The sequence below is a fragment of the Terrapene carolina genome, unplaced genomic scaffold (genome assembly GCF_002925995.2).
Source record: "Terrapene carolina triunguis isolate 2854851 unplaced genomic scaffold, T_m_triunguis-2.0 Scaffold838, whole genome shotgun sequence".
NCBI lineage: Eukaryota > Metazoa > Chordata > Testudines > Emydidae > Terrapene > Terrapene triunguis.
The window spans coordinates 3,146,311-3,171,903 of record NW_020665189.1 but is presented as its reverse complement, the minus strand read 5'-3'; the positions used below and the strand labels follow the sequence as shown (position 1 = coordinate 3,171,903).

The 25,593-nt window shown below is 44.4% G+C and overlaps 1 protein-coding gene and 2 pseudogenes across 1 annotated transcript; all 3 read left to right on the top strand.

Annotated features, from left to right (window-relative positions):
* Positions 1 to 7,926, top strand: part of LOC112115060 — a 59,987-nt pseudogene extending 52,061 nt beyond the window's left edge.
* Positions 7,927 to 10,684: 2,758 nt separating this feature from the next.
* Positions 10,685 to 14,618, top strand: LOC112115058 (annotated as a pseudogene).
* A 3,809-nt stretch (positions 14,619 to 18,427) lies between these two features.
* LOC112115039 (protocadherin beta-3-like) lies at positions 18,428 to 22,336 on the top strand. Its single transcript, XM_029913749.1, has 3 exons — positions 18,428 to 20,093; positions 20,310 to 21,041; positions 22,268 to 22,336. The coding sequence occupies exons 1-3, from the start codon at positions 18,582 to 18,584 to the stop codon at positions 22,334 to 22,336; spliced, it is 2,313 nt and encodes a 770-aa protein (XP_029769609.1). The 5' UTR covers positions 18,428 to 18,581.
* Positions 22,337 to 25,593: the final 3,257 nt, after the last annotated feature.

Sequence of the window (25,593 nt, the reverse complement as noted above, 5' to 3'; positions counted from 1 at the left end):
ACTGGACTAGATGACCTCTCGAGGTCCCTTCCGGTTCTATGATTCTATGGCTATGTCTACACTACAAAATTAGGTCGGATTTATAGAAGCCGGTTTTATAGAAACCGGTTGTATGCAGCCGATTGTGTGTGTCCCCACATAAAATGCTCTAAGTGCATGAAGTCGGCGGACCGCGTCCACAGTACCGAGGCTAGCATCGACTTCCGGCGCATTGCACTATGGGTACCTATCCCACAGTTCCCGGAGTCTCCGGCGCCCATTGGAATTATGGGTTGAGATCGCAATGCCCGAATGATGCAAAGCAGTGCCGCGGGGGGTTCTGGGTACATTGCGTCAGGCCCCTCCCCCGCCGTCACAGCAACGGCAGACAATAGATTCGTGCCTTTTTACCTGGGTTACCTGTGCAGACAACATACCACGCCAAGCATTGAGCCCGCTCAGCTCAGCTCACCGTCACCATATGTCTTCCGGGTGCCGGCAAACGTGGGACTGCATTGCTAAACAGCAGCAGCAGCTTACTGCCTTTAGGCGGTAGACGGTGCAGCATGACTGGTAGCCTTCATCGGCGATCGGGATGCTGGTAGCTGTGGGGCTGGCAGCCGTAGGGCTGCATTGCACCAGCCCCTTGCCTTTTGGCAGTAGATGGTTTATTACGACTGGTAACCGTCCTCGTCGGACAAATTTACATGTTGCCTGAAATGCTCATAGATTATTGTAGCCTGAGCGCCTTTACCGATCCTTCTGGCTACTGTACAGCATATATTGCTACACAGCAGCAACCCCTTGCCTTTAACCGTCCTCGTTGGACGATGATGGCTACCAGTCGTAGTATACTATTTTCTGCCAAGTATTGTCTGCTAAGCACCCAGAAAAGGCCGAGGGCGATCTGGGTGCTGGCAGACATGTGGCTGGCACACGTAGGGTTACATTGCTACCAAGCACCCAGACAATGCCGAGGGCTATCAGTCATGCTGCACTGTCGTCTTAAGATGTAAAAAATAGATTTGTTCTGTATTCATTTACTTCCCCCCTCCCTCCGTCAAATCAACGGCCCGCTAAACCCAGGCTTAGGAGTTCAATCTCTGGGGGGGGGGCATTCTGTGTGACAGTGGTTTGTATTTCTCCCTGATGCACAGCCACCTTTCTTGATTTTAATTCCCTGTACCTGTACGCCATGTCGTCACTCGCCCCTCCCTCCCTCCCTCCCTTCTTCCCCTGGTCTTTGGATACTAGTTTCGCGCCTTTTTTCAGACCAGACGCCATAGCTATCACTGGGATCATGGATCCCGCTCAGATCACCGCGGCAATTATGAGCACTATGAACACCACGCGTATTGTCCTGGAGTATATGCAGAGCCTCCTGGACATGCCAAAGCAAAACCAGGACCAGCTGAGGAGGAGGCGATTGCAGCGCGGCGATGATAGTGATGAGGAAATTGACATGGACCTCTCACAAGGCACAGGCCCCAGCAATGTGGAAATCATGGTGTTACTGGGGCAGGTTCATGCCGTGGACCGCCGATTCTGGGCCCGGGAAACAAGCACAGACTGGTGGGACCGCATCGTGTTGCAGGTCTGGGACGATGCCCAGTGGCTGCAAAACTTTCGCATGCGTAAGGGCACTTTCATGGAACTTTGTGACTTGCTTTCCCCTGCCCTGAAGCGCCAGAATACCAGGATGAGAGCAGCCCTCACAGTTGAGAAGCGAGTGGCGATAGCCCTGTGGAAGCTTGCAACGCCAGACAGCTACCGGTCAGTCGGGAATCAATTTGGAGTGGGCAAATCTACTGTGGGGGCTGCTGTGATCCAAGTTGCCAGGGCAATGAGAGACCTGGTGATATCAAGGGTAGTGACTCTGGGAAACGTGCAGACCATAGTGGATGGCTTTGCTGCAATGGGATTCCCAAACTGTGGTGGGGCGATAGACGGAACCCATATCCCTATCTTGGCACCGGCGCACCAAGCCACCGAGTACATAAACCGCAAGGGGTACTTTTCAATGCTGCTGCAAGCCCTGGTGGATCACAAGGGACGTTTCACCGACATCAACGTGGGCTGGCCAGGAAGGGTACATGATGCTCGCGTCTTCAGGCACTCTCTTCTGTTTCGAAAGCTGGAGGAAGGGACTTTCTTCCCGGACCAGAAAATAACCATTGGGGATGTTGAAATGCCTATCGTTATCCTTGGGGACCCAGCCTACCCCTTAATGCCATGGCTCATGAAGCCGTACACAGGCAGCCTGGACAGGAGTCAGGACCTGTTCAACTACAGGCTGAGCAAGTGCCGAATGGTGGTGGAATGTGCATTTGGGCGTTTAAAAGCGCGCTGGCGCAGCTTACTGACTCGCTCAGACCTTAGCGAAAAGAATATCCCCATTGTTATTGCTGCTTGCTGTGCGCTCCACAATATCTGTGAAAGTAAGGGGGAGACATTTATGGCGGGGTGGGAGGTTGAGGCAAATCGCCTGGCCGCTGATTACGCGCAGCCAGACACCAGGGCGGTTAGAGGAGCACAGCAGGGCGCGGTGCGCATCAGAGAAGCGTTGAAAACCAGTTTTGTGACTGGCCAGGCTACGGAGTGAAACTTCTGTTTGTTTCTCCTTGATGAACCCTCCGCCCCTACACCCCCCCACCCGGTTAACTCTATACTTCCCTGTAAACCAACCACCCCACCCTCCCCTACTACCCTCCCCCCTTCGAGCACCACTTGCAGAGGCAATAAAGTCATTGTTACTTCACATTCATGCATTCTTTATTAATTCAGCACACAACTAGGGGGATAATTGCAAAGGAAGGCCTGGATGGGTGGGGGAGGAGGGAAGGAAAAGGACACAGTGCACTTTAAAACTTTAAAACTTATTGCACTGGAAATCATCTAGGCTGGAGTGATTGGGTGGCCGGAGGCCCCCCCACCGTGTTCTTGGGCGTCTGGGTGAGGAGGCAATGGGACTTGGGGAGGAGGGCTGTTGGTTACAGAGGGGCTGTAGCGGCGGTCTCTGCTCCTGCTGCCTTTCCTGCAGCTCAACCATACGCAGGAGCATATCACTTTGATGCTCCAGCAGCCGGAGCATCGACTCTTGCTTTCTGAGTACAAGTTGACGCCACTTCTCCTCTTCAGCCCGCGTTTCAGCACGCAACTTCTCCTCTTGAGCACGCAACTTCTCCTCTTCAGCCCGCGATTCAGCATGCCACCTCTCCTCTCGCTCATATTGGGCTTTTTTAAAATCAGTCATTGACTGCCTCCACGCATTCTGCTGTGCTCTGTCAGCGTGGGAGGCAGTCTGTAGTTCAGTGAACATTTCGTCACGCGTCCTTCGCTTCCTTCTTCGAATATTCACTAGTCTCTGCGAAGGAGTAAGATTTGCAGCTGGTGGAGAAGGGAGAGGTGGTTAAAAAAGATACATTTTAGAGAACAATGGGTACACTCTTTCACGTTAGATTTTGCTGTTCACATCACACAGCACATGTGCTTTCGTTACAAGGTCGCATTTTTCCTCTTATATTGAGGGCCTGCCGGTTTGGTGTGAGAGATCACTCACGCAGTGCCAGGCCACAGATTTCAGCTTGCAGGCAGCCATGGTAAGACACAGTCTTTTGGCTTTTTTAACCTTGTTAACAAGTGGGGATGCTTTAAAACAGTACTGCTCTCATTAACCATACCAAGCACCCGTTGGGTTGGCCATTTAAAATGGGTTTGCAATGTAAAAGGAGGGGCTGCGGTTTCAGGTTTAACATGCAGCACAAACCCAACTAACTCCCCTCCCCCACACACCCAATTCTCTGGGATGGTCACTTCACCCCTCCCCCCCACCGCGTGGTTAACAGCGGGGAATATTTCTGTTCAGCAGAGCAGGAAGGGGCACCTCTGAATGTCCCCTTAATAAAATTGTGCCATTTCAACCAGGTGACCGTGAATGATATCACTCTCCTGAGGATAACAAAGAGCGATAAGGAATGGATGTTGTCTGCATGCCAGCAAACACCGGGACCATACGCTGCCATGCTTTGTTATGCAATGATTCCAGACTACGTGCTACTGGCCTGGCGTGGTAAAGTGTCCTACCGTGGCGGACGGGATAAGGCAGCCCTCCCCAGAAACCTTTTGCAAAGGCTTTGGGAGTACATGAAGGAGAGCTTTCTGGAGATGTCCCTGGAGGATTTCCGCTCCATCCCCATACACGTTAACAGACTTTTCCAGTAGCTGTACTGGCCGCGATTGCCAGGGCAAATTAATCATTAATCATTAAACACGCTTGTTTTTAAACCATGTGTAATATTTACAAAGGTACACTCACCAGAGGTCCCCTGTGTGCCCTCAGGGTCTTGGGTGAGTTCGGGGGTTACTGGTTCCAGGTCCAGGGTGACAAACATATCCTGGCTGTTGGGGTAACTGGTTTCTCCGCTTCCTTGCTGCTGTGAGCTATCTATGTTCTCTCCATCCTCATCTTCCTCGTCCGCCGAACCCGCTTCCCTGTTTCCAGCGAGGGACTCATAGCACACGCTTGGGCTAGTGGTGGCTGCACCCCCTAGAATGGCATGCAGCTCCGCGTAGTAGCGGCATGTTTGCGGCTCAGCCCCGGACCTTCCGTTTGCATCTCTGGCTTTGTGGTAGGCTTGCCTTAGCTCCTTAATTTTCACGCGGCACTGCTGTGCGTCCCTGTTATGGCCTCTGTCCTTCATGGCCTTGGAGATCTTTTCTAATGTTTTGCCATTTCTTTTACTACTTCGGAGTTCGGCGAGCACTGATTCATCTCCCCAGATGGCGATCAGATCCCGTACCTCCCGTTCGGTCCAGGCTGGAGCTCTTCTGCGATCCTGGGACTGGGACTCCATCACGGTTACCTGTGCTGATGAGCTCTGCATGGTCACCTGTGCTCTCCACGCTGAGCAAACAGGAAATGAAATTCAAACGTTCGCGGGGCTTTTCCTGTCTACCTGGCCAGTGCATCTGAGATGAGAGTGCTGTCCAGAGCGGTCACAATGAAGCACTGTGGGATAGCTCCCGGAGGCCAATAATGTCAAATTCCGTCCACACTAACCCAATTCCGACCCCCTAAGGCCGATTTTATCGCTAATCCCCTCGTCGAGGTGGTGTAAAGAAACCGGTTTAAAGGGCCCTTTAAGTCGAAAGAAAGGGCTTCGTAGTGTAAACGTGTCCAGGCTTAAGTCGATTTAACGCGGCTAAAGTCGACCTAACCTCGTAGTGTAGACCAGGCCATGATGATAATCTTTAAAATTAGCTTGGCTCTGAAAGCAAAGGTGTTGTTTGAGACGCTAGGTGGCGCTGTTACCAAAGGTGGCGCTGAAAGAGAGCTACGGAGGCGGTGTTAGAAGAATCGCCATGACAGGGAGCATCCCCGAGATAAAAGACGAACAGTCCTTCTCTGAAGAAAGATAATTAGGTTTCTATCTAAAACCGAATTGTTTTACCCTGCACATATACTGTTAATCAAACTATTGCTCTGGTACCACAGGAACTATTTTTAGGCATCAGAGCTGCTGTATGGAAATCGTTGTGTTTTAGATCAGACCGGGAATGGCTGGCGGAATGGGGAACCACATCAGAAAAAGGCAAGTTCTGTCTTTCTTTCTGTATCTTTGCTTGTCCCGAGCGCTGTGTGAGGTGATCCGCTATTCCGTGCCTGAAGAACAGGACATCAGGTCTGTAGTTGCTAACGTTGCAAAGGATTTGGAATTGGATGTAGGGAAACTGCTCGCAGGGCCCGGCTGATTTCACAAAATAGCAAAAAGTATTTTCAGCTCATCACCTGCTCGGGGGATGTGATAATAAAGAAGAAAATAGACCGTGAGCATCTGTGCGGACAGACTGACCCGTGTTTGCTGCAGTTCGAAATTGTACTGGAAAATCCATTGCAGCTGCATCGCTTTGAGGTGAAGATAGAGGATGTGATTGACAGTTCCCCTAGTTTCCGAAAGAAAGAATTTATGTTCGAAATTCCAGAACTGACACAGAAAAACACCCGTTTTCCCCTGGAAAACAAATGCCATCCAGAACTACACGATCAGCCCCAATGAACATTTCCGGCTGGATGTGCAAGCTAGGGGAGATAGAAATAAATATGCTGAACTGGTATTAGAAAAAAAACATTAGATCGGGAGGAGCAGCCAGAATTTAATTTGATTCTCACAGCTTCTGACTGGGGGTAGCGGGGAGAGAGGGCTTTCCCAGAGGACCTGCAGAGCTCACATTCGAGTTATTGTTCTGGATATCAATGATAACACCCCATGGCTTTAGTCAGTTCCTGTACAAAGTGCATGCATTTGAAAATGTTCCTAAATATCAAGTAATTTGCAAACTATCTGCTACAGACATGGACGAAGAAACAAACAGCCAGATAACATATTCTTTTAAAGAGATCACAGAAAGAAGTCAACACATTTTTGCAATAGATTCTGTGACAGGAGAAATAAAAGTGATAGGAGAGGTAGATTTCGAAGAGGACTAGACCCATGAGATGAAAATCAGAACTCAGGCTGGAGGGGGTCTGTCTGCACACTGCAGAGTCCTCGTGGAGGTTCTGGATGTGAATGACAATCACCCAGAAATGACAATAATGTAATGTCTCTGAACAGCCCGATATCCGAAGACTCCCCGCCTGAGACGGTGGTGGCGCTTTTCAGTGTGAGAGACCGAGACTCGGGAGATAATGGAGAACTGCTTGCTCCATCCAAGATAATCTTCCGTTTGCTGTGAAACCTATAATCCAAAATTATTACGCTCTGGTGAGCGATAAGGCTCCGGACAGAGAGAAGTTATCAGAGTATAAGGTAACCATTACTGCTATGGACGCTGGGTCTCCCAGCCTATTCACTCAGGAGACCATCAAGATGCAAATTTCAGATGTCAATGACAACGCACCGGTGTTCAATCAAGCATCCTATCTCATGTCTATAAGGGAAAATAACAATCCATCCATTCTGATTAGAAATGATAACAGGCCACTGATTTAGATTCAGAGCAAAATACGAAGTGATCTGTTCAATATTACCTGATCAGAAAGGAATCTTCCCTTTATCCTCTTACTTTTCTGTCAATTCTGAAAATGGCAACGTCTACATTCTGCGTGGATTATGAACAGATAAGAGGTTTCCGGGTTGCAGTGAGATGGCGGATCCCCTCCACGAAGCTCTGAAGTCAATGTCCGAGTTGTGATATTTGATGAAAATGACAGTGCCCCCTTCATTTTATACCTTCTGCAGAACAGCAGCTCCCCCGCCAATGACCTGGTTCCCAGATCCGCAGAGGCGTGTTACCTGGTGTCGAAGGTGGTGGCTGTGGATGGGGATTCTGGTCAGAATTCTTGGCTTTCCTACCAGCTGCTAAAGGCCACAGACCCAGGCCTGTTCAGTGTGGGATCTCAAAATGGAGAGGTAAAAACCACAAGGATAATAACAGCCCGAGATACGATGAAGCAAAAACTTACTGTGCTTGTCAGACACAACGGAGAATCGCCACTTTCCTCATCAGGAACACTAAATATACTTCTAGTGGATGGATTTTCAGATGGTTATATGCAATCTGTTGATGCGCAAAGGAAGCGGAAGATGAGCAGGAAAGCACGTTGACTATGTATTTAGTAATTTCATTGTCTTTAGTTTCATTTCTTTTTCTCGCTTCAGTAATCATTTTTATAATTATTAAGATATACAAGAGAAGAAATTGTAGAGACAAATATCTCTCTGCTTCGGTCATTTTTATGGAGATGGAAATTTCCAGAATAATTTGGTAGATGTAACAGGTAATGGAACTTTGTCCCGAGGTTATGGCTATGAAGTTTGTTTAGCATCTGGATCGGGAACCAGTGAATTCAAATTCCTCAGATCCATTATCCCCAGTCTTCCAGAACAGCAATTTAATGGAGAAACGAATTCGGATTTTCCTATGAACTCTACCAAGGGAAACTAAATGAAGTCATCTAGTCAGGTAAGAATATTATATTCATTTTGAAAGCAAAAATATTGATTTTTCCCCATCAGCAACTTACCTCTTTAATACAGGAATTATTAAGTGAATTTGAAAATGCTTAAACCTTTTACATAGCTATTCTTAATTTTCTATAGCTATGTTATTTATTGATCGTTTACAATAAAAAAATCTTATTTTCCCTGTGTTAATTAACATAGGTGCCTATAAAGAAAATTCCTTGATGTTTTAGTTTTTGTAATTTTGAAGAATATTGGTAAATGATAATGACTGTATATGATTGTCTTAGAATTTATAAACTTTTATATTTTAATATGTTAATATTGTTAATTATGGACTGTTTGTGTCATCAGCTAGTAAAGCACAAAGCAGGATCCCTAAAAAGGGAGAAAGGAATAGAACATATGTAATCTATGGACAGTTTGCGAAAAATTGAAATAGTTTCATCTGTAAATATGGGTACAGCAAAATGTGTGGAAACAAATTCATTCCGACCTGATGTCCATGTAATCATAGAAGGTATGAACTTGATCTGTAAGTGATCATCCAGTTACATAATATCTGTCCAGATGTTGGTAAAGGTTCTATGTCTACTTTATGAATAATAGAATTGTATTTAGAAAGAGAAAAGTTTCGGAAGCCAAGTAGATACCCTTCAAAATACATGTTAGCACATGAAACTGCTAGTACAGGTTTGATTCATAGCCAGCAGGGGTCCAGTTGGCAGAAAAGGTGATAGTATTCTTCCGAGCTTCACCTATAAAATAAACTGCAAGCATGTGGGTCACCAAAATGTGACACGGTAGATTGTGCAGTTGTTCAAAATATGGTCGTGCGTGGCCTCTCACCTCCACTGGGCCTTCGGAATTTGGATCCTCCTCAGTTGACATGAATGTGCCCATGGACTGCCACTATGCTATGGTTCTTGCACTTGGCTCCTAGTGACTGCGGGCAGGGCCGGCTTTAGGCCAATTCCACCAATTCCCCCGAATCGGGCCCCGCGCCTAAGAGGGCCCCGCGCCCAGTGGCAGGGCTGCCGGGGTGGGGGCAAGTGGCCGAGAATCCCTTCCCTGGCTAGAGGCTCCTTTTTAATTTTTACTCACCCAGCGGCGCTCCGGGTCTTCGGCGGCACTTCGGCGGCGGGTCCTTCACTCACTCTGGGTCTTCGGCAGCACTTCGGCAGCAGGTCCTTCAGTGCCGCCAAAGACCCGGAGCGAGTGAAGGACCCACCGCCGAAGACTAGGAGCGCCGCCCAGTGCGTACAAGCCCCACGTGTTTTTTTACATGTTTTTTTTTTTTTTTAGTCATCCCTGCCGGGGCCCCGTCGAAACTGTTCGAATTGGGCCCCGCACTTCCTAAAGCCGGCCCTGACTGCGGGACAAGGAGGAAGGCACTTGTGGCACCAAACTGAGATGTCACTCACAGTAAATTGTGTAGATCTATGATCTTCTCCTTTATTCTCCGAAGAAGGAAATATTTTAAAAGGCCGACATTTGAGTTATCATTGAGTATCTGTGCGCTAACTCTTCACTGAGATGAATGAGGCAGTTCACAACACTCTCAGATCTATTATTTCAGCTTCTCTGCATACTCGCATAGGCATCTCTGTATCGGTTATGCTGAGTTCATATATTTTAGGTTTTCTTTGAAACTGTAACTGCTAGAGATTTGCTTATTCTTAAAGGAAATCTGAGATCCTGAAGAAGAAGATAGCAGCCTGAGAAAAATACCGCTGTGCTTTGAAGCTACCTATGGGTCCCATCTCAATTTTGCAATGAATCGGGAAGTGATTATTTGTTCTAGATCCATTTCAAGGGATCTCCCTGATGCATAGGCTGCTTCTGCCGTATCAGTCGAGGTATTACAAAACAGACACAAATACTAACCCCCGCAAGTGCAGAGCCGTGGGCCTGGTTTAAGAAGTGTATAACTATCTACCCCGAATTGAATTTAGATTCCGGGAAAATATAGAAAATATTTAGATAAAGGAAAACTGTCCACAGGATGAAATAGTGATTTCAGATAAAATCCCTAACTAATATTAGGAGTTTAGATCTAAGCATGTATTTTTTTTTAAATGAGTCGTTCAAATACATTCGGGAACGCATTTGGCATCGTATAGGTCAATATCTGGGAATGGCTAAGGGAAGTTTCTTAGGCGTATTGGACCAAATTTACTACGGCTGTAATCTCATTGAGGTCAATGGAGTTACACAAGGGATACATTTATAACGAAAACAAAAGGTCTATATTTTATTTCCTTCATTTACCCCTCCCACTTGAAATCAATGTGGCGGAGAAAGTACCTCAGAGAAACGATAAAATTAATCGCTTTTTACAATAAACCATGCTGAAATCAAGCGTCTGTTTAATCTTTTTAATATAATAAGTCTACTCGTATTTATTTGTTTCGAATTGCACATTATTCTATTTCCGTTTTCATTAAATATTTTATTGCGGTTATGTTTGCAAAAGGTTTTTATTCTATTTCCGTTTTCATTAAATATTTTATTGCGGTTATGTTTGCAAAAGGTTTTGACGATATGAAATGTATAAACCATTTTTACATTGAAAAATATCTCAGTAATTTTTAATACAGACGCTTGGTGGCGCTGCTCACCACAAAGGCGAAGAAAGAGAACTGCGGCTGCAGGTGACTCCATTAGTCGCCGAGACAGCGTCTCTCTGCCAGGCAGAGAAGCAGACTATAACAGTGCGTTGTCCAGAATGTGAACTGCACTGTTCCTGAAAGAGCTTCAGATGGAGACGGGTTTTGGCAAAGATTCTTGTTCGTAAGCACTACTAAGGGACACTGAAATATATGTAAAGAGAGGTCAGGTATCTGTAGAAGAGGTTCGGTTACAGGGAAACATGGGGATAAGAAATAGTGAGAAAGGCCTGACAAGGGAGGTTCTGTCTCTGATCCTTTTTCTCTGTGTGCCGGAGGTGAGAACTGAAACGCTTCGGTATGCTGTGACTGAAGAAACAGGAAGCGGGTCTTTCGTGACGAATATTGCAAAGGATTTGGGGCTGAAAGCCGAGAAACTGTCCGCTCGGCAGGCCCGGATTATTTCTGAAGGGGAAAAACAGTATTTTCAGCTCGACCGCAGCACCGGGGATTTGTTTATACAAGAAAAAATAGACCGAGAGGAGCTCTGCGGGCAGATCGACCCCTGCCTGGTGCATTTTGAGATATTGCTGCACAGTCCGCTACAGTCCTACAGAGCTGAGGTAAGCGTTTACGATATAAATGATCATTCTCCGGTGTTCTTGAATAATGAATTTATCCTAAAGATCTCGGAAAGTACTATGCCTGGAAACCGGTTTTTACTGGAGAGTGCCCAGGATTTAGATGTGAGCAACCACAGTCTCCAGAATTACAGCATTAGCTCTAATGACTATTTTCAGATTTATACTCGGGATCGCAGTGACGGCAGAAAGTACGCAGAGCTGGTGCTGGATAAACCCCTGGACCGTGAGGAGAAGCCGGAGATCAGTTTCACACTCATAGCTATCGATGGTGGTTCCCCACCGCGGTCGGGTACAGCCCGAATTCGAGTTATGGTTCTGGATATAAACGATAATAATCCGGTGTTTTCTCGGCTTCTTTATAAAGTCCAGATTTTGGAAAATACACCTGAAGATTATTTGTTAGCTACAGTCTCTGCTACCGATTTAGACGAAGGAATTAATGGGGAAATATCGTATTCCATTATTCAAAATTCAGAGGAAAATCGCCAAACTTTTAAAATAAATCCTGTCACCGGGGAAATTCGACTCAAGCGGCCATTGGATTTTGAAGACAGAGAAAACTATGAGATAGACATACAGGGCATGGACGGCGGGGGTCTGTCTGCACACTGCAAAGTCCTGGTGGAATTGCTGGATATGAATGACAATGCTCCGGAGGTGACCATAACATCCCACACCAGCCCTATCCCGGAGAACTCCCAGCAGGGGAGAGTGATGGCTCTATTCAGTGTCAGGGACCGGGACTCCGGCGATAATGGGAAAACGGTCTGCTCCATAAAGGACGAGCTGCCTTTTACTGTCAGAAAAGTATCAAAAAATTCCTACTCTCTGGTGACCGAAAGCGCACTGGATCGTGAGAGACTATCGGAGTATAACATAACAATCACTGCTCAGGATTTGGGATCTCCCAGTCTCGCTACGGCAGTGACAATCACCGTGAAAATATCAGATATTAATGACAATTCTCCCCTGTTTAATGAAGCGTCATACACTATGTATATAAGAGAAAACAAGGGGCCAGGGATAAAAATTGGCAAAGTCAGTGCTATTGATTCGGACTCAGAGCAGAATGCCAAAGTGACATATTCTCTATTGCCTGCTGAGGTAGGTGGCCTTCTGCTTCTCTCTTATATCTCCATAAACTCGGAAAATGGGAATATGTACGCTCTGCGATCCATGGATTATGAACAGATAAGAGAGTTCCAGGTCACAGTGAGAGCTGCAGATGGCGGGTCCCCTCCACTAAGTTCTGAAGTCATTGTCCGAGTTGTGATAATTGATGACAATGACAACTCCCCCTTCATTTTATACCCTCTGCAGAACAGCAGCTCCCCCGCTAATGACCTGGTTCCCAGGTCGGCGGAGGCGGGTTACCTGGTGACGAAGGTGGTGGCTGTGGATGGAGATTCCGGTCAGAATTCTTGGCTTTCCTACCAGCTGCTGAAGGCCACAGACCCAAGTCTCTTCACTGTGGGTTCCCAAAATGGTGAAATAAGGACCACTAGGCCATTAAATGAACGAGACAGCTTCAAGCAGAAACTTCTTATCCTTACTAAAGATAACGGAGAACCATCCCTATCAACCACAGCGACGCTAAATTTTCTTGTGGTGGATGGGTTTTCAGATGCCTATATGCAGATTTTTGAGGTACCCAGCGAAGAAGAGAAGGACAGCACACTGACTACGTATTTAGTGATAGCGCTGGCTATGATTTCATTCATTTTTTTATTTTCGATAGTAGTATTTGTAATTATTAAGGGATGTAAAAGGCGAAATTTTAGTGAAAAATATAACTCTGCTTGTAGCAATTTTTATGGCGCTAACGGCTTCCCCGGTGATTTAGTAGGTGCCAGTGGACCCGGAATCCTATCCGAGCCTTGTCATTATGAAGTCTGTTTGATAAACGGATCAGTAACAGCGAGTTTAAATTTCTCAGACCAATAATCCCTAGTTTTCTTGCTCAGAATTCTGAAATAGACAAGGTCAGAGACAATGATTTTCTTAATAGTTCCCATGCGGGTAGTCAGATAGAATCAGTGAGTCAGGACAGAATATCTGCTTGTGTTGATTAATATTTAATTTTCCAAACTTGCTTTGATGCTTGTTAGTAAGAGTTTAACAGAATTTTAAACAATTTGAGTGTGCATAGTAATAATTTAGCTATATATATCCCTACTATTCAATCTTCACGCCCTTGCCTTGTGCTTTAATTATGAATATTCCTCTTCTCATAGAAATCCATTGATGATGATGATGATGATTGATGATAGCGATGTCCCTGTGTGTACAGATATTATTTTAGATTAGTGATTTTTGGTTAAATTTTCGAGAGCGACAGAAATTCCTAAATCACTTTTGAAAATGGGACTTCGTTCTAAATCACTTAGTCACTTTTGAAAATTTTAGCCTTTGTTGCGAAACTGTAGTATTGTGTGGGATGAAGAACATGTAACTCTCTCAGCTCCACTGAAGTCTCGATAAAATTATCCCACTTTGAACTCTGCTTGATAAGGTTCATGAGGCCACTTAGGTCCATGAATCAACATGTAATGCAACATACGTATAAAATCTTTTCATGTAGAAAAAGTTGAGGCAAATTCCCGACTGATTTCCTTTAGGACTGGAATGTAGGGATCGCTATTAGCTGGACAGACTTGAAGTGCCATTGCTTAGCTTATCCACCGGCATTGTGGAAGTCATGGAACAACACTGTTCCTAAAGTACCCCAGATATAGAATGTATCATATATGTCTGAATCAAAATTTTCCAGCTGGGGGCCTAAACACAGGCAAGCAAACGCATATTCAGGCACCCGAATAAAAGTAGGCTTTTTTTCTGGACTTCCATTTTCTTCAATGGGAGTTGAAAGAACGCTGTAACTTGGAAAGTTAGACCACGCCTCTAAGGTGCCTAACTTTAAGCACTGACTTTGCAGACCGTTACCCTCGCCTTTAATTTCTCCATTGACGGTTGAGCTCACAACCACCTTTGGAAACTCTTTCAAATTTCTTCATATTATTTCGTTTAAAAACAAATCTGACCTTTAACATATGTTCTTCGATATGGGTCATACCCCTAACGTGTCTATATTCACACCAGAGGTATGACCCTTTCCAGGTTTAGCTGTGGCCCTCACAATTATTCACTTTTAACATGGTTCACCAAACCCTGAGGGAGACTTACCCGCCAGATATCTCTGGCTAATATCATGGTCACTGACCACTAGAATTTTTAGCACTGAAATGATGGCATATAATCCCAACAGTCATATCTTGTGTGTGTGTTCATCTCTTGGTTAAACTTTGTAGTTGTTTACATCATTATTCACTCAAATTAAACGTCTCTGTGTTAAATTAGCACATATCAGGAATAAGATTAAGCGATTTGAAGTGAATTAACTGGAGTGGATTGTGACTGCATGTTCTGTTCCCTAAACTCAATAAAATCTATATTTTCTTTGCTTCAAGTTAATAATATCACTACTTCTAGCTCGCTGTTTGCTGCTTAATTATGCGGATGCTTCTATGTCATATTTTTAGGGAATTACACATAGTTACCACTACTTCCCTGTCTTTTATTTTCTCTTTGCTCTGGACCTCTCTTGTTGGGGCTGATTTTCCAACCTGTGTTCATTTTCTGCTCTCTCTTGAACGCTCCAATTGATGTTTTAAAAAAACAAAACAAAAATCAAAAAAACCCACAATGACCAAAAATGGATATCTGAAGTCTAAGCAGGGCTGAAAACCCTTACAGATGAAAATCTAACAGTATGGCACTTGCTCTATGTGTGTTGACATTATAAAGACTGAGACTCAAGTTAATTCCTATTCTAACCAGATAGTTTTAGCTACGATGGCTAAACTCATCCCATTTAATACTCTAATTCGATTGTTCTTCTTACCATAACCACGTTACATTTATTTTTGTTTAATACCCAATTATTGATTATTCGCCAGTTTATGAAGTTGTACCGTGTGCTCCAAAGTAGATAGGATTATGCTTAGTTATATATTATTCACACATTTTTTTATTTTTTTATTTATTCTTCACTTTTTCCTCCATCTCTTTCTTGAATATTATCTTAACCAGAATGCACTATATGCAGCTCACTCAAGACCTACTCCTAGCCCGATAGTGAGTTATAAATACTTCTCTTGTGTATTTGATTATTTAAAGCGAGTCTGACTCCCGATGGCCCACATACCTGTAGTTTATCTATAGGAATATGGAGTGGAACTCTATTAGGCACCAGATTCAATAGAATGACCATAGTGCATTGACCTGATCCTGCTATCCTGACTTCACTCAACCATTCCTTCCGTGGGCTTCCGTGGGTGGAGGCTTTGTTGAGGACCCACAGCACATGTGGATGTCATTGCTCAGCAGCATTGCGTCATTCACACAAGAAAGTGGACAATGCTTCTTCAGTGGTGACAGAGTATCACATTGTTTTCACTGAATATATTAGACGTTCTAATAATAATGCTGTAATCTGATAAATGTATGACGGGGAAAAAATTTAGGCAACAAAAACAAAGGTCCTTTTAATTAAAGCATTTGTTCTGGTCTTTATAGTAGCCCATGGTGACACATTTAGGAAGTGGGAGACAATAAAATGATTACTATAACTTCAGAAACTCATTTATTAAAATCATGTCAAGTGATGCTACTCAGAAAGGTTCAAAGTGTTAATAATAATTGTGAGTCTCCCTTTGTGAAATTTCATACTAGAATCATAGACATATAGGGCTAGAAGGGACCCTGAGAAATCATGAAGTCCAGCTCCCTGCACTGTGGCAGGACCAAGTAAACCTGATGAGTGTTTGTCCAACCCAGGGGTCGGCAACCTTTTAGAAGTGGTGTGCCGAGTCATCATTTATTCACTCTAATGTAAGGTTTCGCGTGCCAGTAAAACATTTTAATGTTTTTAGAAGGTCTCTTTCTATAAGTCTATAATATATAACTAAACTATTGTTGTATGTAAAGTAAATAAGGTTTTTAAAATGTTTAAGAAGCTTCATTTAAAATTAAATTAAAATGCAGAGCCCCCCCGGACCGGTGGCCAGGACCCGGGCAGTGTGAGTGCCACTGAAAATCAGCTCGTGTGCCGCCTTCAGCACACGTGCCATAGGTTGCCTACCCCTGGTCCAACCTGTTCTTAAAAATCTCCAATGTCAGCATTCTACATCCTCCCTTGGAAGCCTATTCAAGAGCATAACTACCCTTGTAGTTAGAAAGTTTTTCCTAATGTCTAAACTTAATCTCCCTTGCTACAAATTAAGTCCACTACCTCTTGTCCTCTCTTCAGTGGATATGGAGAACAATAGATCACAGTCCTCCTTATAAGAGCCAATAACATATTTGAAGACTGTTATCAGGTCCCACCTCAGTCTTCTTTTCTCAACATGCCCAATTTCTTTAACCTTTCCTCATAGGTCAGGTTTTCTAAACCTTTGATCATATTTGTTTCTCTCCTCTGGACTCTCTCCGACTTGTCCACATCTTTCTTAAAGTGTGAGGCCCAGAATTGGATGCAATACTCCAGCTGAGATCTCACCAGTACCAAGCAGAGCAGGACAGTTACCTCCCATGCCTTAGATACAACACTTCCGCTAACACACCCCATAATGATATTAGGTTTTTTGTCAGAAGGGCATCACATTGTTGGCTCGTATTCAATTTGTGATCCACTATAACCCCCAAATCCTTTTCAGCAGTATTACCATCTAGCCAGTTATTCTCATTTTGCAGTTGGGCCAGGGATGACGCCCCAGTCCAGGGAAATGAGCTGCAGCCTAACCAAGAATTGACAAAAGCTTCAAAATACATTTTATATAATTTGTATTGATAAATATATACAGATTTAAGGATCATTTGTGATTTTATTTAAATGTAACAACTCACTCTCTCCAGAAGAAAAGTGCAGTGCCAGCAAGTTTGAAGAATGTAATGCAGAACGAGGCTTTTGGTATAGCTAACAGTGCCTCAAGAAGTTGCCTTGTTAACATGGCATTTTACATCCCTACTTATGTAAGGGCCTTGATGTGGTAACCACTGCTTGGTGAGGCCATGGCAGGATTGTAGCAATTAAACCCAAGGTACACGGAGGTTGCAGGGGGTGGGAATGGGGCATGTAGCCTGTGCCTCCCCAGCCTTCTCCCCCGTAAGGCAGGCCCCATGCTTGTTGTGCATGAGCAGCTGCCCAGCCCCAAGCCTGCCTGATGCGAGGCCACCAGCCCCGACCCAGGTAGCAGTGGCGGCGGTGGTGGCTCCAGCTCCAAGGTCTGACTGCTGCTTCTTCTTTACTAAAAATAAGGTAAATTTTTAACAGCTATTAAATTATACATTGTGCAGGAGTAGAAATAACTATTTTGTGATTTGTTCCTCACCTGTCCAAAAAGTCGCCCTGAGAGGTGCATTTGATTTTTCCTTCTTAAAGGGAGGTACTTTGCATTTGTCTTTATTTAATTTAATTTAGTTGATTTCAGACCAATTCTCCAATTTTTCAAGGTCCGTTAGAATTCTAATCCTGTCCTTCAAAGTGCTTGCAATCCCTCCCAGCTTGCTGTCATCCATATTTTTAAGGAGGTTAAGTTTTAGCTGACATCAGAGCTCCAAAAACAGCAACACAGACAGCAGCAACAATACTCCACAGCACTAACAACACGGGGTAGGACAAATTGGCTCAGAAAGCAATTTGCCAGGCATACTATAGAGACTATTTTATTTTACTGTTTGTTTAATGCCGACAACTGTGCTATATGGAGTACAAGATAACCTCTCCCCCACAGATTTTACAGTCGAAGAAACAGTCACCAGACCTTTAGATATTCTGGGCAGCCTCAACTCACATTAATATCGAGGTGAACTTTGGCTACCTTGCACCTCTGAGTTTTCGGATTAGGTACTATTTGAAAAAAATAGACTAAAATACACATTAAATATTCAGTATGTCTGTTCTTGCTTTCCGTATTAGTATGTTACCTAAATAGATTTACGTTTTATAAAAAAAGTTTATTAATTCAGGATATCTAAATGGAAAGCAATATAATAGCCGTTCTGTAAAGGAGATAGAACAGCCATAGAACAGATTTTCTAACCGGTTTTACGGCGAGGAAGACCGCGTTTAGACGCATAGTGGCGCTGTTGGCTAAGAAGGGGAAAGATTACAACAGGCGATTCCGGCGTCACAAGGCTAGACCGTAACAGGACCAGAATGCAGGAGCTGAGACACGGGTGATTTGTCTGGTATCGCAGAGAAAAACAAAATTATAAAGGCATTGGATTAACTGAATCCGTAGAAAGGAAATATACAGACTAAAGTAAATCTTTCGGAAATCAGAATTCTGCAATGAATTTCCACTAGTGTCATTATTTCTCGATCGATGTCTGTGTGTTCTTTCCTATTAAGAATGGCGGATAAGAAGAGGAGAACAACAATCAAAAGGCAAGTCGCTTCTCTCGTTCTATTTCTTTGCATGTGGGCCCTCAGATGCGAGACGGTTCGCTATTCTATGCCTGAGGAAATGGAAAGCGGGTCCTTTGTGGCTAATGTAGCAAAGGATCTAGGGCTAGACCCGAAGAGACTGTCTGCTCGCAGTGCCCGTGTGGTTTCCGAAGGCAGCCGCCAGCATTTCCAGCTAAACAGCAACACTGGGGACTTGTTTATTAAAGAGAAAGTGGACAGAGAGGAACTATGCGGGGAAGCGGACCCCTGTATGGTGCAATTTGAAATAATCCTGCAAAATCCCTTACAAGCCTATCCCGCTGAGATAAGAGTTTATGATATAAATGATTATTCTCCAGTGTTCTCAGAAAAGGAATTTATTTTAAAAATCCTGGAAACGTCTGACCCTGGCTCTCGGTTTCCCTTGGAAAATGCCCAGGATCTAGATGTGGGAAACAACAGCCTCCAGAACTACAGCATTAGCAATAATGACTACTTCCATATTTATACGCGGGTTCGGAGTGACGGCAGGAAATTCGCAGAGCTAGTGCTGGATAAACCACTGGACCGCGAGGAGCAGCCAGAGGTGAGTCTAGTGCTCACAGCCGTGGATGGCGGCTCTCCCCCGAAGTCCGGCACAGCACAAATCCATGTCATTGTCCTCGATGCCAACGACAATCCTCCTGTGTTCTCTCAGACCACTTACAAAAGTCGAGTTCTGGAAAACAGCCCCAAAGATTATCTGGTTGTCACTGTTTCTGCTACTGATTTAGACGAGGGAAATTATGGGGAAATATCCTATTCTTTCAGCCAGAAATCCAAAGAAAACAGTAAAACTTTTAATATAAACCCAGTGACAGGGGAACTTCGACTCACAGGCCAATTGGATTTTGAAACTATTGAAACATATGAGCTAGATGTTCAGGCCACAGATGACGGGGGGCTGTTTTCCCACTCTAAAGTGCTTGTGGAGGTGCTGGATGTGAATGACAATCCCCCGGAAGTTAAAGTAACGTCCCTCACCAGCCCCATACCTGAGGACTCCTCGCCTGTAACAGTGGTGGCGCTTTTCAGTGTCAGAGACAGGGACTCTGGGAACAATGGGAGAACAGTCTGCTCCATAGAAGATGATGTTCCATTTTCTTTAAAAACAACTTTCAAAAATTCCTACTCTCTAGTGACTGAATATGTGCTTGACAGAGAGAAAGTATCGGAGTATAACATCACCATCACAGCCAGGGATTTGGGAACTCCCAGTCTCTCCACTGAGGAGAGAATCGTCGTGAAAATATCCGACATTAATGACAATTCCCCAGAGTTCAGTCAAACATCATACACTATGTATGTCCGAGAAAACAACGGCCCAGCCGTCTTGATAGGGAAGGTCAATGCTTTTGATTCAGATTCAGAGCAGAATGCCAAAGTGACATACTCTCTATTGCCTTCTGAGGTAGGTGGCTTTTCGCTTCTCTTTTATATCTCCATAAACTCGGAAAATGGGAATATGTACGCTCTGCGATCTATGGATTATGAACAGATAAAAGAGTTCCAGGTCACAGTGAGAGCAGCAGATGGCGGGTCCCCTCCACTGAGCTCTGAAGTCATTGTCCGAGTTGTGATAATTGATGAAAATGACAACGCCCCCTTCATTTTATACCCTCTGCAGAACAGCAGCTCCCCCGCTACTGACCTGGTTCCCAGATCGGCGAAGGCGGGTTACCTGGTGACGAAGGTGGTGGCTGTGGATGGAGATTCCGGTCAGAATTCTTGGCTTTCCTATCATTTGTTGAAGGCCACTGACCCAGGTCTATTTACTATCGCTTCCCAAAATGGTGAAATAAGAACCACGAGGCTAATAACAGACCGAGATACGGTGAAGCAAAAACTCATTGTGCTTGTTAGGGACAGCGGAGAATCACCCCTTTCTTCATCTGCAACTCTAAACATAGCTCTAGTGGATGGCTTTTCGGATGCATACATGCAGTTTACAGATGTAGCTGTGGAAGAGGAAGAGAATGACACATTAACGATGTACTTAATAATTTCCTTGTGTTTAGTATCGTTTGTCTTTTTTATTTCAGTGATAATATTTATAATTATCAAGCTTTATAGAAGAAGGAATTATGGAGAAAAATACATGTCTGCTTCTGGCAATTGTTGTGGTAATAGCAACTTCCAAAATAATTTGGTAGATATAACGGGTAACGGAACTCTGTCTCACAGTTATCGTTATGAAGTCTGTTTAACAACTGGATCAGGAAACAGTGAATTCAGATTCCTCAGACCAATTATCCCCTCTCTCCCACCTCAGCATGGCAATGCTGGAACGGACTCTGGAAAAGAACAGGATCTTCTTACTAACTTTGATCTAACCACGGACATGAAATCAGCGAACCAGGTAAAATTAACTTCTCATTCTCTATAGATTTTTTATTTCTTATTTTCTTATTATTGATTTAACATATGCCTATATTTAACTATATTTAAAGAAAACATCATAAATATTTCACAATTATTCAGAATGCTACCTTTTTGTTCTATTGGTTCTTGCAAATGAGTTTAGTATTGATCTGTATATATTTAATGTTTCGTAGTCTGTGTTTTGGTTTAGAAATATTTGGATATTAGATAGCTTCAGTACACAAGTATCCGAGAGTATTAATATACTATTGGTCCATTGAGTATGCACGTTATAAGGAAATGATTAGTCTACTGTTTTGGGGAAATATTCTTGAATATTCTAGTCGGGATAACTGATTTTTGTCTTTGATCAAAGTATGCTGGTGTCATTAAAGAAACAAACTTTGCCACAAGCGCGGTTTAACAGGGAATTGTAAATGATAAATTAATGCATCCAGCTATTTCCCCGTTGTTATTGTTACATTCACCCAGGACCCAATTAAGGCAAAGGAGGCCTTAGGTATACTCTATGGGGGCCCCATAACACCACTCCCACACTGTGACCCCACCCACACGGGAAGGCCCTACCCTCCTTCTGCTGGGATGATCTCGTCTTTCAGGCTAGCTGCTGTCGCAGGGATCAGTTGCACTGGATTTATCTTTATAGAGTTTTCCTTGCCATCCATGAGAGCTAGACATATCTTTAAATGAAAGCCTAGACTCTGATCTAATCACGTGACTCTGGGAGCTGGGGCCTTAGGAGTCTCTGGTGTTATTCGAATTATGTCATATAGCCAACCTTAACTTTGTCACATTGCTTTATTCTGTAATGGAAATATCTCGATGCATACTGTTGACTTTATATATTGTATAGTGCATTTGTAGAAAACACATTGAAAGCTGTATAGTCTCAGGGCATATTGAATCATATCAGAATTCTATCTGGTTTTTCATGACGTCATGTGTTAGTACAGCAGAAGGCTATTTTAATTAATAGAAACTGAGCGACTGATCTACTTGGTGTTGTGAAATTCCTTGATGGTGTTGTGTCCTGTGGTATAGAACTTGCAAATTTGTATTTAAACTATATTTTACAGTGGGTTTTATATTTTTGTAATAAATAATGTAACTTAAATTAGTATTCAGGATTATTAGAAATAGATTCCTAGAATCGGAAATGGAATTTTAAAATCGTTCATTATGTTGTTTTCTTGGCCTTTGCAGGTAGTTTTGCAATTTATTTCTGGTGTGATAACACTAGGTGATGAAAGATTATATGGCAGATGTTTCTAAAATGTGTGTGTGTGTGTATGTGTGTGTGTGTGAGAGAGATAGTTGGATTCAATTGACATTCACTTACAACCTTCCTTATCTCTTGCTTTAACATATTTTTTATTTTGGAATTTTCTGCTCTAAAAAGATTTAAAATCGGGTTAGCATATAAAAGCCACAAGAGGGGGCCCTGCTCTGACACATCTTTAGAAATCCACCGAAGTAGGGCTGCTGTCCTAAATATGTTAGCAAGTTGATAGGAAGTTTATGTTGTGGGGGGATTTATACATGACACAGAGTAGAGGATGAATGGGTCTGAGGATGAATGGAGAGGGAGACTTTATTCAAAAGGAAATCATTAAACATTTCAGATTATATATCTAGAAAATGTTAAGTGTTTACAGTTTTTAAAACAGTGAAAAGACCATTTTTGCCAGTCCCCCTCTATGCTTTCTCTGACCCATGGGTGTTTCCCATGACCCAATCCCATATCTGTCCCAACCCACTGCACTCCCATTTCTTTCATGGTCCCTGTGGTGGGGCTAGCACCACAGTGCCCCTTTGGGGCAGGAAGGGTGTCAGCGCCTCGCCTCTCTCTAGTCTCGGTGTTTGCCTCTCTTCGGGCTGTCTGTTACTGTCACTCGGTCATACGCTCTTCTCTCCCTCGGTAGGCGCAGTAGCGCGACCTGGCAGGCAGAGTCTATATAACCCCTCTTACGAGTGGGTGGCTCGACCTAGTGGCCGGAGTCCATATAATCCCCCTTCACAGTAGGGTAGCGTGACCTGGCGGCCAAAGTCCATATAATCCCCCTTTGCAGGTGGGGTAGCACAGCCTGGCGGCCAGAGTCCATATAATCCCCCTTTGCAGGCGGGGTAGCACAGCCTGGTGGCCAGAGTCCATATAATCCCCCTTTGCAGGCAGGGTAGCACAGCCTAGCGGCCAGAGTCCATATAATCCCTCACGGTTCAGGGTGAGGGCGTAGGGGGACTCAGGCCCGCCCTCTCCACCGAGCCCCGACCCAGGGCCCTGGTAGCGGCAAGCTCTACTTGCCACTCACTCGGCGGGGATCCACCCGCAACACACCAAGCGGTAATACAGCTTTAACACCATTTATCTCTACTTTTCCCCTGGGTCACTTCCTACCAGGAATGACAGTGCATCTGCAGCGAGGGGTCCTCCGGTCTGTTCCTCCCCTGGGTCATCCTCTGTCAGGGTCTCAGGTAGTGCCTCGGCAGGGCTGACTCCCGGATCCTGGCTCACAGGCCCCCTCTCTGCAGGAGCTAGCAGCATGCATCCTTCCCCTCCAGCAGTCAGCCCAGACTCAGCTGAGCTGCAGGCTTTTGTATCTGACCTCCAGTTGGAGCATGCCCAGCAGAACTTCTGGGGCGGGGCTTCCTTCTGTGAGGAAGGAAGGGTTAACCCCTGCTATACCAATGCGGGGCCGCTCTGCCCCGTCACAGTCCCCTACATTCTTTTTCTGTGATTACCTTCCTGACCCTACCTCCTGTCCCTTGTCCACTTTCCATTCCCCCTACAATGTTTGAGGAAGGTTATGATTTGCTGATTATGATTATGCTATCTGTATGCATGTATCATTTTTGTATTTAAAGTTATAAGTATTGGCTCTATACCTGGATTTCAAATGTTTGCTCCTGGAGTAACACCCAGGAAGTAATTGGAAAGCTCCTGAACCACACAAGTGCATGGATTCTGGCTGAAACACCTAACAACTCTCCATGGTTGTTTACTTCCATGGTTGTTTACTTGAACAATTTAACAAATGTTTGAAGAATGGATGTCAAAAATGGATAGTGACAGGGATACATATCCTCATACCAAAAAAAAAAAAAAAAAAAAGAAGAAGAAGAAGAAAAAGAAAAAAAAAAAAAAAAGACTGTAGTGATTCTATGAATTATATATAATATAATAATTATATTACTATCATGTGCTTACCAACTATGCTGAAACTTCTACCAGCAATTCTGGCAAAGAAGATATAGATAGTGCTAGCTCACAATGGAATGCTGCCTCCTAATCTGAGCAAGCATGCTGCACAGTAAACATGAAAGGGACAAAACAGGCTGAACAGGAGGATCACAGAATATGTAAAACAGGAAAAGAAAAATTTAGAGATGGTGTGGCTAGACTACCCAAAAGCACATGACAACATCTCATATTAATGGATCATTGAGAGACTTAAAATCCAAAGGTCATTTCCTTTCTGGAGCAATCTATGGTTAACTGGCACACTAGACTGTACCTTGAAGAGATTGTCATTGATGAGGTCCAAATTAGAAGAATCTTTCAAGGGAATTCCTTATCACCAGTGCTGTTTATGGTAGTGATGCTACTGCTTACATGGATACTTGGTGAGATAAATTGTGGTTATTATAACAACAAAGAGCAACAAACAGTAAACCATTTGTTTCACATGGATAATCTGAAACGATATGAACAGTCACAAAAGGAGATTGTGATGAAGTGTACAAACCCCACAATGAGCAACGAAGGGTTAAGGAAGCACTCTGGGCTCAGCCAGTGCCACCCTGCCCTGCCTGTAGGAAATGTACCAATTGGAGGAGGGGTTAAAAGGCAGGGGAGCTGCTCATCTTGTGGCAGACCAGGGAGAAGAGCAGACATGCTACTTGCAGCTCCAGGGAGCTGAGGGAAGGCAGAAGAATCTCTCCCTAAACAACTGCCCAAAGATCCCTCCCTGAGGAAAGGGAAGGCCTGCTGCAGGGAAAGCCTGAGTGGAAAGCATTCCCCTCTCCCTCTCATATGAACACTGGACTTGATTGATCCCCCCTTTTTTTTTTTGGACTACCCCAGCAGGGGAAAACTCTTGGACTGAGCTGGCCCTGGGAGGCTGGGTCATGCCACAGGAGGAAAGGAGAACAATCTCACAACATGCAGCCTCCAGAAGTGGGGTGAGCAGACAACCCTCACGCTGCCTTAGCTCAGATGGCTACCTTGGGACAATCTCAGGGAGGTGGTAGTAAGTGGCCCAGGGAGGGCTGCCTTAAGCATCTCTGGCTGTCAGAGCACTGATAGCCCCCAAAGGGCCCTGGTCGGATTCCAGTGGAGTGGGAGGGCCTGTGCTCCCCTACCAACAACCCCCTGCATGTCGCAGGTCTAAGCCATGACAGCTAGGTGGCACTCCCATACCAACAAACCCAACCAAGGGCTGTCACAGATACACAAAGACAGATGATATGTAGAAAAGATTGATGAAGATATAAAGCTAGAGGTTGGTGTGGCTAAATACAGTGTACATGTC

Bases quoted from the DNA above. Each gene is read 5' to 3' on its own strand.
- LOC112115039 (XM_029913749.1), top strand. From the start codon at position 18,582: ATGTCTGTGTGTTCTTTCCTATTAAGAATGGCGGATAAGAAGAGGAGA. The intron at 20,094-20,309 runs GTAGGTGGCTTT...TACCCTCTGCAG, and splicing joins ACTCTCTATTGCCTTCTGAG to AACAGCAGCTCCCCCGCTAC. The intron at 21,042-22,267 runs GTAAAATTAACT...TGGCCTTTGCAG, and splicing joins ACATGAAATCAGCGAACCAG to GTAGTTTTGCAATTTATTTC.